A 14,266-nucleotide genomic window follows, 5' to 3' on the forward strand; every position below is an offset into this window, starting at 1 on the left:
AGACCCGACTCCTATCTATAGCAACACCATTGCACATCCTTTTTTTTTCATTGCACGTAGTCGGGGGATATGAGACTAATGCATACACCCCAGAAAGAGAGGTATCAACCAAGACCAGCTAGTATTCCGTCATCGGAAAGAATGGAGGATATGCCGGAGGGTGTCAGCCCGATGCCCCCCCCCCCCGGGAACCGGCGGAGAGTACAAGTCAACAGACATCAAGATAGATGTGGGAGTAGAGTTTCTACTGCAGTTGGAGGGTTACATTCCACTATTCACCATCACCCCCCGAAATTGGCAGAAATAACGAGGTAATCAACCGAGGATTGAAGTGAGGAAATCAGGTAGACTTTTTGGCTCGAGCAACCCCATTCTCGGACACGGGTGTGGTACGAATAATCTCGGGGATTTGCCAGAAATGCGCCCAGCGCAGATGGAAGTCGTCCTGGCGACCATTCAGGCAGTGTCGCAGCCATATACCCCAGATGATGTACAAGTATGCACCGACACCGGTCATGATATGCCTGGAGTAAACGGAATCAGTAAAAGACAAGAAACAAAGCTGGAGTTTAACCGGTGTACGTACCACCAGCCATGTCCCTCCAGGAAAATCCCCCACGGCAAGCCCACCGTCCGACGCCACACGCGGATCTGCGAACAGAACTGGTTGTCTAGATTCCAGATGAAAAAGCCGCCTAGGAACATACTAAGTCCATACAAGACCATAAACCACATTGTCTTCAAGGTCTTCATGTCGCGCTCATTCTCGAAATGTTGGCGTTCCTTTGTAGGAACCGGGAGACCCTTCTTCTGGCGGTCCAGGCGATCTTCCTCGCGGGAGTGGCGCCACTTGGGACGAAGGGTTGTCTCCATGGTGTGCATGCTGCGCAGGACAACGACGGTGGTCAAGAGCGCGTAGGCATTTTGATGGAATACCGGGTCTTGCAGGTAATGGTAGTAGAGGGTGATGAAGACCGCCAGACTGAGGAGGGAGATGGCGAGGACGAGGCGAACGCCGGATGGACGCGAGTATGAGAATGAGGCGTAGGCCATCAGGCAAGTCGTGTAGATCATGGAGAGCTCATCGACAAGTTGCATGGGGTCTGTATTTGTACTCAACGGTTAGCATGGCTGGTTGAAATGTAACTTAGACGACCCGGCTGATCTATACGACCGGGACGGCTGGGATCCGGGAATATTGAAGGTCAGATTCGAGGAAATGACACTTGCATTTCAAAGTAGAATGGAACAAGAAACTGCCCGTTCCTACAACCAGATAGCCCAGAAAGGCAACGGTGAAGATCTGGTCGTGTCCATTGCGGCGACAACTGATGATGCCCTTGATACCCAACCACATGAACAAGAGGTTTGTCAGGGTATTGACAATCTCTGCGGAATAAACGGTCGCATAGTAGTCCTATTATCCAAGAAGTTCTGGTTAGTTTGGTTCTTCAAGTCGATAATATTGCTTCCAGACAGTTGCCTGCCCGCATTCAATGTAATCGCGGGGGTGATCGGCGATAAATAAGCAAATTGAAATAGAAGTATAACGTACCTCTTCGCACCAGTTGAGTGTAGACGTGACGGGACTCCAGAATCCAGCCTTTGCAGGCGGATATGGGATATGAGGCAGAGACCACCCCATTGTTGAAGAGCAATGAAGAAGAGAAGAAGAGGCAACAGCGAAACGCCCCCCAAAGGCCTTCCAGTGACGTCGATTACACACGCACCGCAATTGGGGTCCACTGATTGGCCCCGGCGTGGCTCCGCGGGTTGCCGGCTGTTTGCGGGTTGGCGAGAGTCAGCCCCGGTTTGATCAAGAATGGGGGAAAAGATGAAAATGCGATGGAAAGAGTTTTCTGGAAACGGAAAGTATAGCATTTAAACAGGCCACAACTGGTATATATTCATACTAACCTTTATTATTATTATTATTATTCTTGTTGCAGAGGCGATAAGTAGTACACACCGTAATCAAGTAGATCCCTTATCGATAGGGCCCGAGACCGAGGCCGATGACTAGAGAAATCACTGATGACTTCACTGAACCCTGTGTAATCTCCAACTCTTCAACTACCACCTCAACCCAACACTCCTCCCTTGATTCTGCCCTCGGTGTGAATTGGTGTTTACTCGGGAATGCAGACTGCCTCACACCCATTCCCATCGTGACCGTTCCGGAACGGCCTGCCTCAACTTTCGGCCGATCGTGAATCCCTGCGGAGAAATCTTCCACCCCAACTGTTCACGACTCTCTCACTCCGATATCGAAGGTTTCCTCTCTACCCGTACACAATCTCTCTCAACTCTCACCCTCCGCCAGTTGATCGGGCGCAAGATCGGGCGCTGAAGTCATGTCGAACAACAGCGCGTATGCGGTGCCGCAGGTGAAGAAGACTAGCACCTCCACATGTATGCATATCCCATGCAAGCCCTATCGAGTCCGATATTACTATGAAGTGCCCAGACTAATCCGCTCTTGTCGACCTTCTAGCATCAAAAACAGTCTTCCACTTCGCCGCCGGCCTCTGCTCTGGCCTTACCTCCTCCATCCTCCTCCAGCCAGCCGATCTTCTCAAGACCCGGGTCCAGCAATCCGGGAAAGCCAACGCGCTCCTCCCAACCCTCAAAGCCATTCTCTCCTCTCAAAATCCTATCCGTAACCTATGGCGTGGAACGCTTCCCTCCGCCCTTCGCACGGGCTTCGGCTCTGCCCTCTACTTCACCAGTCTGAATGCCCTACGCCAGACGATCGCCCAAGCCAATCCTCCTCTCGTCCTATCAAATACATCAACCACCGGCAAATCCTCCTCCGCTCTCCCCAAACTCTCTAATACGGCCAATCTGGCTACGGGCGCCGTCGCCCGCGTCGCCGCGGGATTCGTGATGATGCCCGTCACCGTACTCAAGGTACGCTATGAGTCAGATTTCTACGCCTACCGCAGTCTCTGGGGCGCGGGCCGCGATATCGTACGCACCGAGGGTATGCGCGGTCTCTTTGCAGGCTTTGGCGCTACAGCAGCTCGAGACGCCCCCTATGCCGGCCTTTACGTACTTCTCTACGAGCAACTAAAACGCCGGCTTGCATCAATGACCACGACCAACTCCGACGGGACCCCTCTGGCAGGCGTGTCCTCGTCTTCTATCAACTTTGTCTCCGGTGCCTCGGCAGCCGGTCTCGCGACCGCTATCACAAACCCCTTCGACGCCGTCAAAACGCGACTGCAATTGATGCCCGCCAAATACGGCAACATGGTCCGGGCAGTGCGCTTAATGATTCATGAGGACGGCATGCGCAGTCTCTTCGGTGGTCTAGGCCTGCGTATGGCTCGCAAAGCATTGAGTTCTGCGCTGGCCTGGACGGTCTATGAGGAACTCATCCTCCGCGCCGAGAAGCGATGGGCGGCTAATCATCAGATGAGTTTGTAGAAAGGAACCTAGGAACTCTACCTCACTCTCAACTGAGACACAACAACAACACTCCCCACATTCTGTATTATTAGCTTTCATCTTCAAATCTCCACTTGCGGGTCTATCCTGCAGATGCATCACGCACGCGTCCTTGCGTCGAGTCTTGGCCCAATAGGGCTTTTCCTTTACAATTTACGATTTTAGAGTTGACAGCTGCAAGACGCAGCTCCTACGAAGATATTTTGAGATTTCAAATTCAAAAACGTGGCTAATGAACCGTTGTCCACCTACCTAAACATCCTACTGAGACTGATCCGTGTCAGATGGAAGACACACCCCCGTCTACGGCAAAAAGTGTTTCATCAAGAAGCATACATTCGGTGACATGTTTGGATACATAGAACAGAGTGGGGAACAAATGCAATCGACATGACATGGGATAAAACATTCATCAGGTAAAAGAGGGTAAAGGTCATCAAACTCGTGTCTCGTTACTGTACCACTCTCAGTGACAACCAGTTCCAAGAAATCTGGCAAAAGAATCTCAACTCAAAAAAATGAAAGAACAAATTCAACAGGCGTGATCTGGGTCTCGTAGTAAAGCGCAATAACGTTGGAATAGTGAAGAAATAAAAGAAGACGATATAAAAAAAGACAGCAATGACTTGTCCAACTGATCCAACTCATTCTAGTTGGGGGGTATGGGTGTGGACTGAGCGAGGCGAAACGCTTTATGCGAAGATGCGCAGCCGTCGGCTTGGGCTCTTCTTCCGAACCAGGTACATCTTTTCCTTGTTGCGGTCGTTGATCTTGAGTTCGGTGGTGGAGCTGGAGGTTTGGGCGATCAACTTGCCATCGCGGAGACGGCGGGTGTGGGCAAAGAGCTCTTCTTGGAGATCTTCGGTGATCCAGCGCTTGATGATGATGTAGTTGCTATCGCGCTAGAGAGAAGAGATGCATGGTTAGTAATGGGAGGCTTAAAGTTTGTTGTAATTTAAGAATATGCTTACCTCGTCCCATTCCCAGGGCAAGTTGTAGGCTATGAGGGATTCGGGGAGTAGATGCTTGCGGTGGACCTGAGCCAGAGTTAGTATACTCGCAACCCTAACCTGATAAGATTCCATCTCGTACCTTGATCCAAGTAGTCTTCTCCTCGATAATCTCATCTTTCTTCTCCTTCTTGTCCTTCTTCTCCTCCGCCTTTTTCTTCTTGTTGAGGATATCCTCGATCTCCGCCTCGGAATACCCAAACTCAAGGCGCAGGCGCTCTCGGAATTCCTTATCCTTCTTAATCGCCTCTTCCTTCTGCCGCTGCTTGATACGCTCCTGCTCAAGCTTCCACTCCTCAACTGCTGCAGCCTTAATCGCCTGCTCCTTTTTCTTCTTTTCCTCAGCCTCGACTTGCTTGCGACGCTCCTCCTCGAGGAACTCCTTCCGGAGCTTCTCGCGCTCTTCCTGATCCTCCTTCTGCTTGGCAATCTCCTTCAACTTTTCCTCGCGGATTTTCTGCTTCAACTCTTCCCGCTCGGCGGCCTCTTTCTCAGCCTCTTCGAGCTGTTTCAGTCGCCAGACCTTTCTCTCGGCAGCCTCGCGCTCCGATTCCTCGAGCTTCTTCAGACGCCAGTTCTTCTCCATGTTGCGTCGCTCTTCTTCGGCACGGGCCTTGTCAGCAGCCTCCCGCTCAGACTCCTCAAGCTTCTTCAGACGCCAGTTCTTCTCCATGTTGCGCCGCTCCTCTTCGGCACGGGTCTTGTCAGCAGCCTCCCGCTCCGAGTCTTCGAGCCTCTTTATACGCCAGTTCTTCTCTAAATTGCGCCGCTCCTCTTCAGAGCGGTTCTTGCGCTCGAATCGCTCCAGTCGGCGCAGTCGATCACTAATCTCATCCTCATACCACTCTTCTTCTTCGCGCAGCAGTCGTGACTCCCGTGGATCCCGTGGTTCAACCCGCTCACGGTGCTTCTCCAGTTCACGCTCCAACCGCTCGATCTCTTGCTGCTGTTTCCAGATCTCCATATCCTGACGGAGATCACTCTTCTCGAGGAGCTTCTGATTAAGCGCGAATTCGGCATCGCGCTCATGGAGGAACGGGGACGGGTCACGGGAGACGCCGGTCGCGGCACGACGACGAGACCTGACCACCTCCTCGTCAAAGTCAACGTCGACGACCTTTTGCTGCACGCGGCGGGGCTTGTTGCTGTTGCTGTTGTCGGTACGCTGGGCCTGCTCGTTGACGATCATGACAGCGGGGACTTCGCCGCGATCGCGGTGTCGGCGGCCACCATGTGAAGAGGACCGCTGGAGTCGTGAAGACTGCATGGGAACCGTGAGGGTTTCTCGCACCTCAGTGCGACGAGGACGAGAGACTGATCGTCGACGGTTCGAAGCACGACCCTTGCGGCCATGGACGGACCAGTCGGTCTCGGAGAATTCCGAGTCATCGGACTCGAAGAAGATATCGGCGGGCATAGTGGGCGGTAGATGGGATTTCAGAAGAAATCAGACCCAAAAGTTTAGTAATAATAGTAAATAATTCAAGTCGAGACAAGCCGAGTAATCGACCCTAATGGATGGGAGGGGAAAGGGTCTGAGCACACTCTATTCCACTTGGAGGGTGTGGGAAAGAGAGAATAATGAGGTAGTGTTGGAGGAGGAGGGGTGCGGGGTGGGAAAAGGAAGAAAGAGGGAAGAGAAGGAAGGAAAAGAAGAAAAGGCTGGGCCCCCAAAAAAGTAACGAATTAGTACTGAGTATTCTCGATTATTTAATTTCAGTTTGAATTTTTAGGGTAAGGCAGATGAAGGGGAAAAGAGGAGAAATACGAGAGAGAAAAGTTGGGCTTATCGACGATCGCTCAGCTGAATGGAGGGGCTGGAAAAGTAAAGAGAAGAAGCACAGCAGGGAAGTGACTGGGCGGCTATTTATTCGAGATGTACTGGTGTACTGGTGTTTCATAAGAGGGTTTTTTTTGGTATATTTAGTATACTCCTAGAGGGTACTATTAAAGCCAGTGACTATGCCGTGGTCATTCATCTTCCTGCGAGACTGTGCATATCAGCCTCAACGATCGCCTAGTCCAGTCGAATATGGAGTATAAGAGGGTTTAAGAGTATTAAGCCAAGGTATCAGACTGCTTAGGGTGGAATAGACTAGACTATCCACAGTCTGATCTCACACTTTATTCTATTCACCCTCTTCCTCGCCATACTCTGTCAACTATGATATCCATACACCACCCCAAGCTACCCCTCCTCTTCCAAGAAATTTGGCGGGATAGCATCATCGTCTCCAGCCACCCACCCAAAGGCCCCCACTCTTTAGCAGCCCAGCGACCGTCAGACGGGTTAGACTGTTACAGGCCCTGCCCTGCCCTGTGCCCCACTATGTACGGAGAGTACTGTATTCTCGTCAGTCTTCCAGTGGGTTCTCGAATTTGACTTTGGAATCTCTTCAAGACAAAATCCCTGCGAATCATTCTCCGGGCTAGTTTTGCGCCGCGAGCCCCTAAGATAAACGGTCGCAGCCCTATGCTGGCTGCATTCGAGCGCCAATAATTAACTACCCCTGGGCGTTTCGACGGACAGACTAGCGAGTGAGCGTCTGTTGAAACTGACCATATCTATATACAGTGTAGAGTTTTCACCTGTACTGTTTACCTTGCCATAGGATCCTCCTTATTGTCTGTGTCTTCGAATCTTTTTTTGTCGTTTTTGGCACTGTTCTGGGCCCGCTGATAAGTCTGGACCTGGCACTTGGGTACCTGGATACCATGCGCAGTACTTTGGGTACTGAGTGGCCCTGTGGCAGTGAGGACTAACTATACTTGGGTACCTGCGTGATCTCGATGATAGAACACTCGAGGATTGGGCAGCCGCCCCCATCATTCTCAAGATATGAAATTGGGCACAAGCCTACGAGAAGATACTAGATAAGTCATCGGACTAAACAAAACAAAAAACAAAAAGGTCGAATCCAAGGGATGCGGTCGGGTGTTCCCGCAGGTGACCCAAGGACCACGCGTGACTTGAACCGCACTCCATATCAACCCTTCTCACCTACTCTTAGGGCTATAGAGCTAGTCGGAAGTTGATGGCACTGGCACCAAGTGATCACAATCAAGGAATTTTTCACGCCTAATTCCAGAGATAACGGATTGTGTCTACCCTGGTGTGGGTGCACGTTCTGGATGCGCTCTTCCCCGAGATATCTCCGGTTCACGGTTGATAGCCTCAAGTTGATGTGGTCCCTGGTGTCTGCCGCGTGGGACTCCTCTCCATGACTTTGAAACGATTGATCTAACGCCCGGTTGCACCCTCTCGTAAAGCACCTATCGATCCGTTGGATTCGGAGGGGCTTTGAGGAACTACCGACTCGCTTTCCAGTTGGGCGAACACTTAATGAGCTACGGACATATTCCCAATACCGAAAGTAAATCATTCCAATATCAACTCAGTAGATCCAACTATGTCAACCCTGCTCCGGTAGACCGTGCATCCCTTTCCCGATTACTGGTCGTCCAACACAGCCATATCATCTTTCAACCTCCTAGAATAGTCCCTTTACTACAGAGTACAGGTATCTGCATCGTACTTCTCCGCCGATTGGGTAGGCAAAGCAAGGATGGACCTGGGCGATCCTCAAGTGCCTATTAGCGGGGTTCGCTCCCACGTCATTTTTAATTTAAATCCCGACCAGGGCTGGGCGACTTTTCCTCGTCAGGTGCAGACAAGTTGAGAAGTAACCAGTATGTACGTATGACGACGATGGCGGCGGCGGATTTTGATCAAGGTGGAAAAAGTACAGTTCTGTCATTGCTGTGCCACAGTCTAGTTGGGTTGGGCCTGGCATAGGTCAGTGTATCTCGTTGAATGGTGTGGCGGTGTCCTTGTCTTCGGGCAGGATGTCGGGCTGTGCTGGCTTAGCCACGACTATCTATTCAAGGGACGTCGCAAGTCATCACCTAGTAGTTCTGGTTATATCTCAATACCTCTGCGGTGAATTTGAACGGTATAGTTTTGTGTGTTGTCCAAGGCCCGTGGAGGTCCATCCTACCAGCTCACAACGCCGATAAGGTCTTATCGGTTCAAGGTATCTTTGCCAAGCTGGTATGTTGAATTAAGCAGCATGGGTGGTTATCTGCGAAATTTAAGCTTGAAATTCCAATCTTAACATGGTCTCAATCTATTGAAATTTTGAGTCCTCGAGGTTTGGTTCATCCCAATGAAGATAATTTTCTTTTTTAAATTGGACAATAGTCCGTGTTGCGGCTCTGCCCATGACTTGCAAAGCCACTCTTCACATAAAACTCCTGGGTATCCAAATCGCCGGTAAATAATGCACTGCAGTCCTTCGTACGGAAAAGCCAAAGGACAAATCTGACAGGTCAGGGGCCCGGTCACCCTGAGTTATATCTCTTCCATCTTCAAATAAGTTCTCCAACGTCCCACCACTTGTGTCTGGGCCGATGCCCTCGTCTGGGTGAGGAACCCTCGCCCAGGTACTTCACAGCCCAGTAACACCAACAGAGAAGCAAGGTTGCATGGGGAGCCCTTTCAGATATTCCCGTGTCCCTGAATATTGCCACCAACGACGCTGGTTCTTCTCCAGATCGATGTCCTTCAAATGCCTTAATTGCTTTCACCCTTCTATCACGACCTTATCATGCGCGTCCTCCGGAGGACAGAATCTGCTCCAAGTTCTCTCGGCTGTTCTTGAATGTAGTCTCGTGGTAGTGGAGCTTCTTCTCGAGGTTGGTGATCTCGGAGGAAGCCTCCGCGCTCTCGCGAGTGAGCCGCTTGTTGACGGTGCCGATGGGGACGTTGACGAACCTGGTTCCGGGGGTCGTTAGCTACCCATCCTCTAGAATATACCGATAAATTTTCCCCGGAGATCCGGTTGGAGAACCAAATCCGTGTTTGAATGCGAGGGGTAGGGAGGGACTGGTGAAACTCACATCTTCCCAACACCCTCGTAGACAGGCGTCTCCGAGGGCAACTCAGCCAGCTCCTTTGATGTCAGTTGCAGCATGCGAATGTCGCGCTGCTTGGTGGTGATCTGGGCCTTGGTGACGCCAATCTGTTGCTGCGAGGCAATGGCGCGGGTTTCGATCTCTTGCAGAATCTGGGGTAGCCTCGTGTTAGCATCTCTAGACTGTCACGGCTGTATTTCTGAACTCCCAGTACTAGGGGTAGTATTGAAAGCGTCCTGAGGAGTACTATTTTCTCACCTTCTGCAGGGCCTCGTTGGGGATGGACATTTTGGGGAATGTGGGGGTTGCTTGCCAAAGTTTGGCTTCGTCGAGGGAGGGGGAGGGGTAGGGAAGTTCGCGAGTCGGCAAAGGGAATCGGGGTGGATGAGCTTCCGAGTCTTTCGATAGCGATGCTTTCAAGCACGATAGAATTGAATTGATTCGCGATCGGAGATGCAAGTAGGTTAGGAATGGCGACGAGTCCCGCGAGCTGTCGTGAACCTGCCGCGTAAGTGGGGATCATCCCAAAGGCGGTGAGGCTTTCTATTGTTCTCAAGAGCCAACTTATGCTCCTCAACTCTGGTGGAAGATAATCAGATAAGATCGAGAATCCTATTTCTGATGCGCCCAGTACAGTGGAGGAAGCTACTACTTCTCTCGACTAAATGCGCAGGCCCAGATGAGTTTCAGCTGAGAAATTTTCACAAGGTTACCTATGTGTGGCTCTGCAATATCATTAAGAAGACTCGCAAGGTATTCCTCTCGATTATGGGGCTCAGGGTGAGTATTGGTACATAAATAGATAGTAGCCTAGTCCATGCCCTGGTATAAATTTACGTGGGAGAGCTCATTGTATTACATACGACACATCCATTCCACCATTGCCAAAACATCCTTGCCTGAACCACATTCCCTGCTCCACATATATATCCTGGCCAGAGAGAGCGCAAGCAGCGAACATGAGTGAATAAAATGCTTGGATGAAGTGATTTTCTAGAATTGTGGTACATATATTGTACATTAGCATGCTAGCTACCATAAATAGAGAGCGCTAAAGCTATAAAATACTATTACAATAGGCATCGCATGATATTAAAGGCGCAATATGATTGGTAGAAAATTATGTGGGTCACTAGCCCCTTTTTGTACAGGTTCAATTGGCATAATTTTGCCCTCTCGTACATACAACTGGGCTTGTGGTTTAGTGGTATAATACTCCCTTAGCATGGGAGTGGTCCGGGGTTCGATTCCCCGCGAGTCCAGATCTTTTTAAATTTTTTAAATCCACCATAGTGCTGGTGGAGTCCAGTGGGAATTGAGGATCCATCTTTGAAGTTTTTTTTCTTCCGTGGGACGGACTTACAAAGTGGCAGAATTAGAGAAGGGCGGTGTGAGCGTCGACCAATGGTAGCGCGCTCACCATTGAAATTGATCGGCATATATACCTCACCTCGTGTTAATTAACCATTGTAAATGAATGTCAAGCGATCATGTTCTTACTCGCTATACCCAATATATCGATCTTATTAAGCTAATCGCAGGCAAAAATGCCAAGAAGAAGGAAATACCCGACACCCACTCACAGCTTTGGGATGATCGCCGTTGTCGGCTCCTTTTTCCGCTCTTTGATAGCTCGTAAATATGACAAGGATGACCCCCGGAGATCGTGTGGCGTTCGATATTCTTGCTTAAAATTGACCCAATTGGCGGTGCTCTGCTTGGGACGGAAATATTAAGCGATCACGCTCTCTACATTGCTTAGCATGGCTGCCTTTGGATTTAAGCACGAGTCGTAAGAGTAAGCGATTGAACTCGGCTTATTTTTGCCCCAACTGACTCGTTTTTCGTTAGTTCCTTCTTTTCTTTTTCAACGCATGGATGAAATATTAATATCGTATATCTCCAGCGCAGGTAAATTCATGACGACTCCCGTCCGAAGGAGATAAAGATCCAAATCCAACCAGACGTCTATGGCCGAATATTTCGATGAACTTTGTATTTCAATGCACCGAATTAGATTTTCGAAGGTAATCTTTATATGATTGATTAAGAATTGCATCCCTGTCAAGCATCTCGCATGGATGCTCAGCCAGTTAAATGTTTCTGCCTGGGGAATATGCCACTAGAACAACATACCCCAATCTGGCCGATTTTTCAGCACCATAACTTGGCCAGATGACATGTCTAGTCCTATGAATGAGCCCAGCACCTAAACCCAGGAACAACCCATCAATATAATCAATAAATTTGATAGCGTTCAAGTATATGTGCTAACCAGGGAAGGCCGTCCGGCCACGTGAAGTGTTCTTGATCACATATTCATGCTGGTAGCAAAACCAATGTGTTGCCTTGTAGGTTTTCAGACTGGCAAAAGTCGAGATAGTTCTCCTGCCATTGTCATTGGCTTAAAGGACCTTGAGCCAGTGCATTACCCCAGTGGGCCTTATGAGCCAAGGCCTGTCGTTGATATAGAAACCAGAACTACCTCTAAAGCAGCATATTTGCTCTAGTTGCTTTTACAGTATTTGATCAGGGCTCAAAAAGCTTAGACACAAAGTTCAATGAGGTACAGAGGCGAAATAACGAAGTTACGATGACTGGGTGGTTTCCCATCCCTCTCGCGAAGAGAGAAAAACCGCAAAAATTGGGCCATTTGGACTCGTATTCGGCAAGGTATGATACGATTTAGGCCCTCTGTTCCAATATACTACAATCTAGAATGATAATCATTGAAAGGATTGACAAGATTCAATTGCATTGATTCAAACAGATAACCGCCCGCCATTCTTTGACATACGAGACATCTATCATAAATTAAATAAACAAAACCCAAAACCCAAGACGAAAAATAACAGATATCCTCCAGCGCACAAACAATAAAACAAAACAATCACCAAAGAAAAGAGAAAGGCAAGAAGAAGCACTGTGTAAATAGTAAAAAGGAGACGGGGAGAAACCAAGAATAACTCCAACCATAGTCAAACTCCCACGGCGCCTGTAGACGCCTCGCTAATCTAAATCCATTCCAATTTGATTCTAGGACTTTGCTCCACAAAGCCCATCGGCGTGGTCCATCTCGCCACCCGCAGGCTCGGCCAGGAACCAAAAGGACAGAGACATGGAACCAGCCAGTTTGTAAGGTGAGATATCCATCCGGAGACATTGCTTTTGTTCACAAAATTCATGGCTCATCTTCGGTCGTGGGCATCAGATAACTTTTCTTCACCATCAACCCCCTAATAGTTCGAGGATGGTTGATCCAACCACGAATCTATATCCTGACTCGTTGAGTCACTCAAGAGGCTGTTGGGGTCGGGATACTTGGCATCCCAAGAAGGTCCACGCTGCATGGAGACGGGGTAGCTAGCAGGAACCGGGAATGGGACAGGGCTGGGAACCGCGGAGTGTGCTGTTGGAAGATAGCACCCTTCTTCGGCCCAAAGATGGTAAGGGTTAGTTGGGGGAGTGGGTGGGCCAGTGAGGATGGGAAGACCGTTAGTCTCGCTTGGGTATTCGAGCAGCTGAGGGTCCATGTGACCACCGATGATATGACTCGGCACGGGGTGGGTAGGTTGAGGCTGGAGCAGCTCGTGCGAGGCGCCAGGAATGCCAGTAAGACCGTTGGTGGACGAGACGTAGGGAAGCTCGTGTGGCATTGGGCTGGCTCGAGAGAACTGCAGGTCCTCAACGTGAGATCCTATGGGATGCAACCCACTACTGGGGTAGCTGGTGTTGCTCCACATTGGGGTCAAGTAACCACTTGCACCTGTGCCTAGCATTGAGGAGTCAGGAGTGCCGAAGGGAGTTGAGCCTCGACTGCTGGGCATGTAGCCAACATCAAAGCTTTCCGAACGGTGGTGCATCATACTGGGCGTTCCCTCTCGCATGTGTCTGTCGTCCCAATCAACCGAACTCCCACGGATTGAAGCCCCCGGAGTAGCAGACGAGCGCGGAGGAGTGTATTCATCGGTCCTTCGCGTAGTCGTAGCCGGCCCCTTGTGTGGCTTAAACTTGTATCCTGGGTGTGAAGTTGCATGGTTCTGGCGCTCGAGGACGGCCAGGTTCTCAAACTTCTCACGAACTTCCTTGGTCTCTGCCCTCCAGCTGACACCGGCAATTCGTGAAACGTTTTGATTGCAGTTCTTACCCAGCAAGTTCTTGATGCGAGCAATATAGGCAGACCGGTAGAGCATGAAAGAGTTCATGGGACGGGGGATTTCACCATTTTTGGCATCCACCTCCTGTTGGCGCTCCTCAAGTGATCGATTGACCCAAGCTTCCATGTCTCGCACTGGAGGGTCGACCATGTCCTTGGTCATGATACTCAATGGTCCGGTGAGTTGAAGGTTACAGCTGGCAGCTGTTCCATCTCTTTTGCCACGAGACCTTCCACTGCGCGATTTGGTGACCTTGGATTTAGAAGCTGGGTTTTGGTTGCGAGTAGGCGGAGACCATGATGGAGAAGCCGAACCCAGACTCTCTGCTGGGGGTGTACTGATGGGAAGCTATTGATTGAAATTCTTGTTAGCCCACTTTAATTTCCCCCGTAAGGTTGGTGGAGCTTACCGTGTAAGAAGGCTGGTAGTCGCTGGTTGGGGGATAGAAAGATGTGGGCACAGGATAAATCTGGGGGCAAAGTTAGGACTTTGATGCCATAGATCAACGGGGAATAGGATCATAGACACTTACGGTCTGCTGAGGCTGAGAATGAGGGTTGATTTCATTGCCGTGCAAAGCCCCTTGATCGAAACCATTGGTGACGGCGTACATTGGCACTGGAGGATATGATTCCATAGGGGCTTCCATCCGGCGCTCTGGAGTCTTCTCCTCCTCCGATGTTTGTGGAGGAGTTGGTGGAAACCCACCAGCAGGAAGAGTAGGATTCATTGTAA

At 50.0% G+C, this 14,266-nt stretch overlaps 5 protein-coding genes across 5 annotated transcripts; 1 reads left to right on the plus strand and 4 right to left on the minus strand.

The window, feature by feature from the left end:
* Positions 1-340: 340 nt before the first annotated feature.
* Positions 341-1,645, minus strand: N7496_002717 (ceramidase; the record flags this gene model as incomplete). The annotated part of the gene is made up of 4 exons (XM_056695648.1): positions 341-524; positions 587-1,103; positions 1,225-1,417; positions 1,556-1,645. 4 exons carry the CDS (start codon positions 1,643-1,645, stop codon positions 341-343), a joined length of 984 nt encoding a protein of 327 aa, XP_056557860.1.
* A 709-nt stretch (positions 1,646-2,354) lies between these two features.
* On the plus strand, positions 2,355-3,429 carry N7496_002718 (putative mitochondrial carrier protein; the record flags this gene model as incomplete). Its single annotated transcript, XM_056695649.1, has 2 exons — positions 2,355-2,412; positions 2,495-3,429. The coding sequence occupies 2 exons, from the start codon at positions 2,355-2,357 to the stop codon at positions 3,427-3,429; spliced, it is 993 nt and encodes a 330-aa protein (XP_056557861.1).
* Positions 3,430-4,142: 713 nt separating this feature from the next.
* N7496_002719 (uncharacterized protein) lies at positions 4,143-5,877 on the minus strand (the record flags this gene model as incomplete). Its single annotated transcript, XM_056695650.1, has 3 exons — positions 4,143-4,352; positions 4,422-4,487; positions 4,543-5,877. 3 exons carry the CDS (start codon positions 5,875-5,877, stop codon positions 4,143-4,145), a joined length of 1,611 nt encoding a protein of 536 aa, XP_056557862.1.
* A 3,188-nt stretch (positions 5,878-9,065) lies between these two features.
* On the minus strand, positions 9,066-9,662 carry N7496_002720 (putative prefoldin subunit 1; the record flags this gene model as incomplete). Its single annotated transcript, XM_056695651.1, has 3 exons — positions 9,066-9,234; positions 9,360-9,526; positions 9,633-9,662. The coding sequence occupies 3 exons, from the start codon at positions 9,660-9,662 to the stop codon at positions 9,066-9,068; spliced, it is 366 nt and encodes a 121-aa protein (XP_056557863.1).
* Positions 9,663-12,610: 2,948 nt separating this feature from the next.
* Positions 12,611-14,261, minus strand: N7496_002721 (HMG-box domain-containing protein; the record flags this gene model as incomplete). The annotated part of the gene is made up of 2 exons (XM_056695652.1): positions 12,611-13,879; positions 14,064-14,261. 2 exons carry the CDS (start codon positions 14,259-14,261, stop codon positions 12,611-12,613), a joined length of 1,467 nt encoding a protein of 488 aa, XP_056557864.1.
* Positions 14,262-14,266: the final 5 nt, after the last annotated feature.

This window comes from Penicillium cataractarum (genome assembly GCF_028827025.1).
Source record: "Penicillium cataractarum strain IBT 29864 chromosome Unknown utg000002l, whole genome shotgun sequence".
NCBI lineage: Eukaryota > Fungi > Ascomycota > Eurotiomycetes > Eurotiales > Aspergillaceae > Penicillium > Penicillium cataractarum.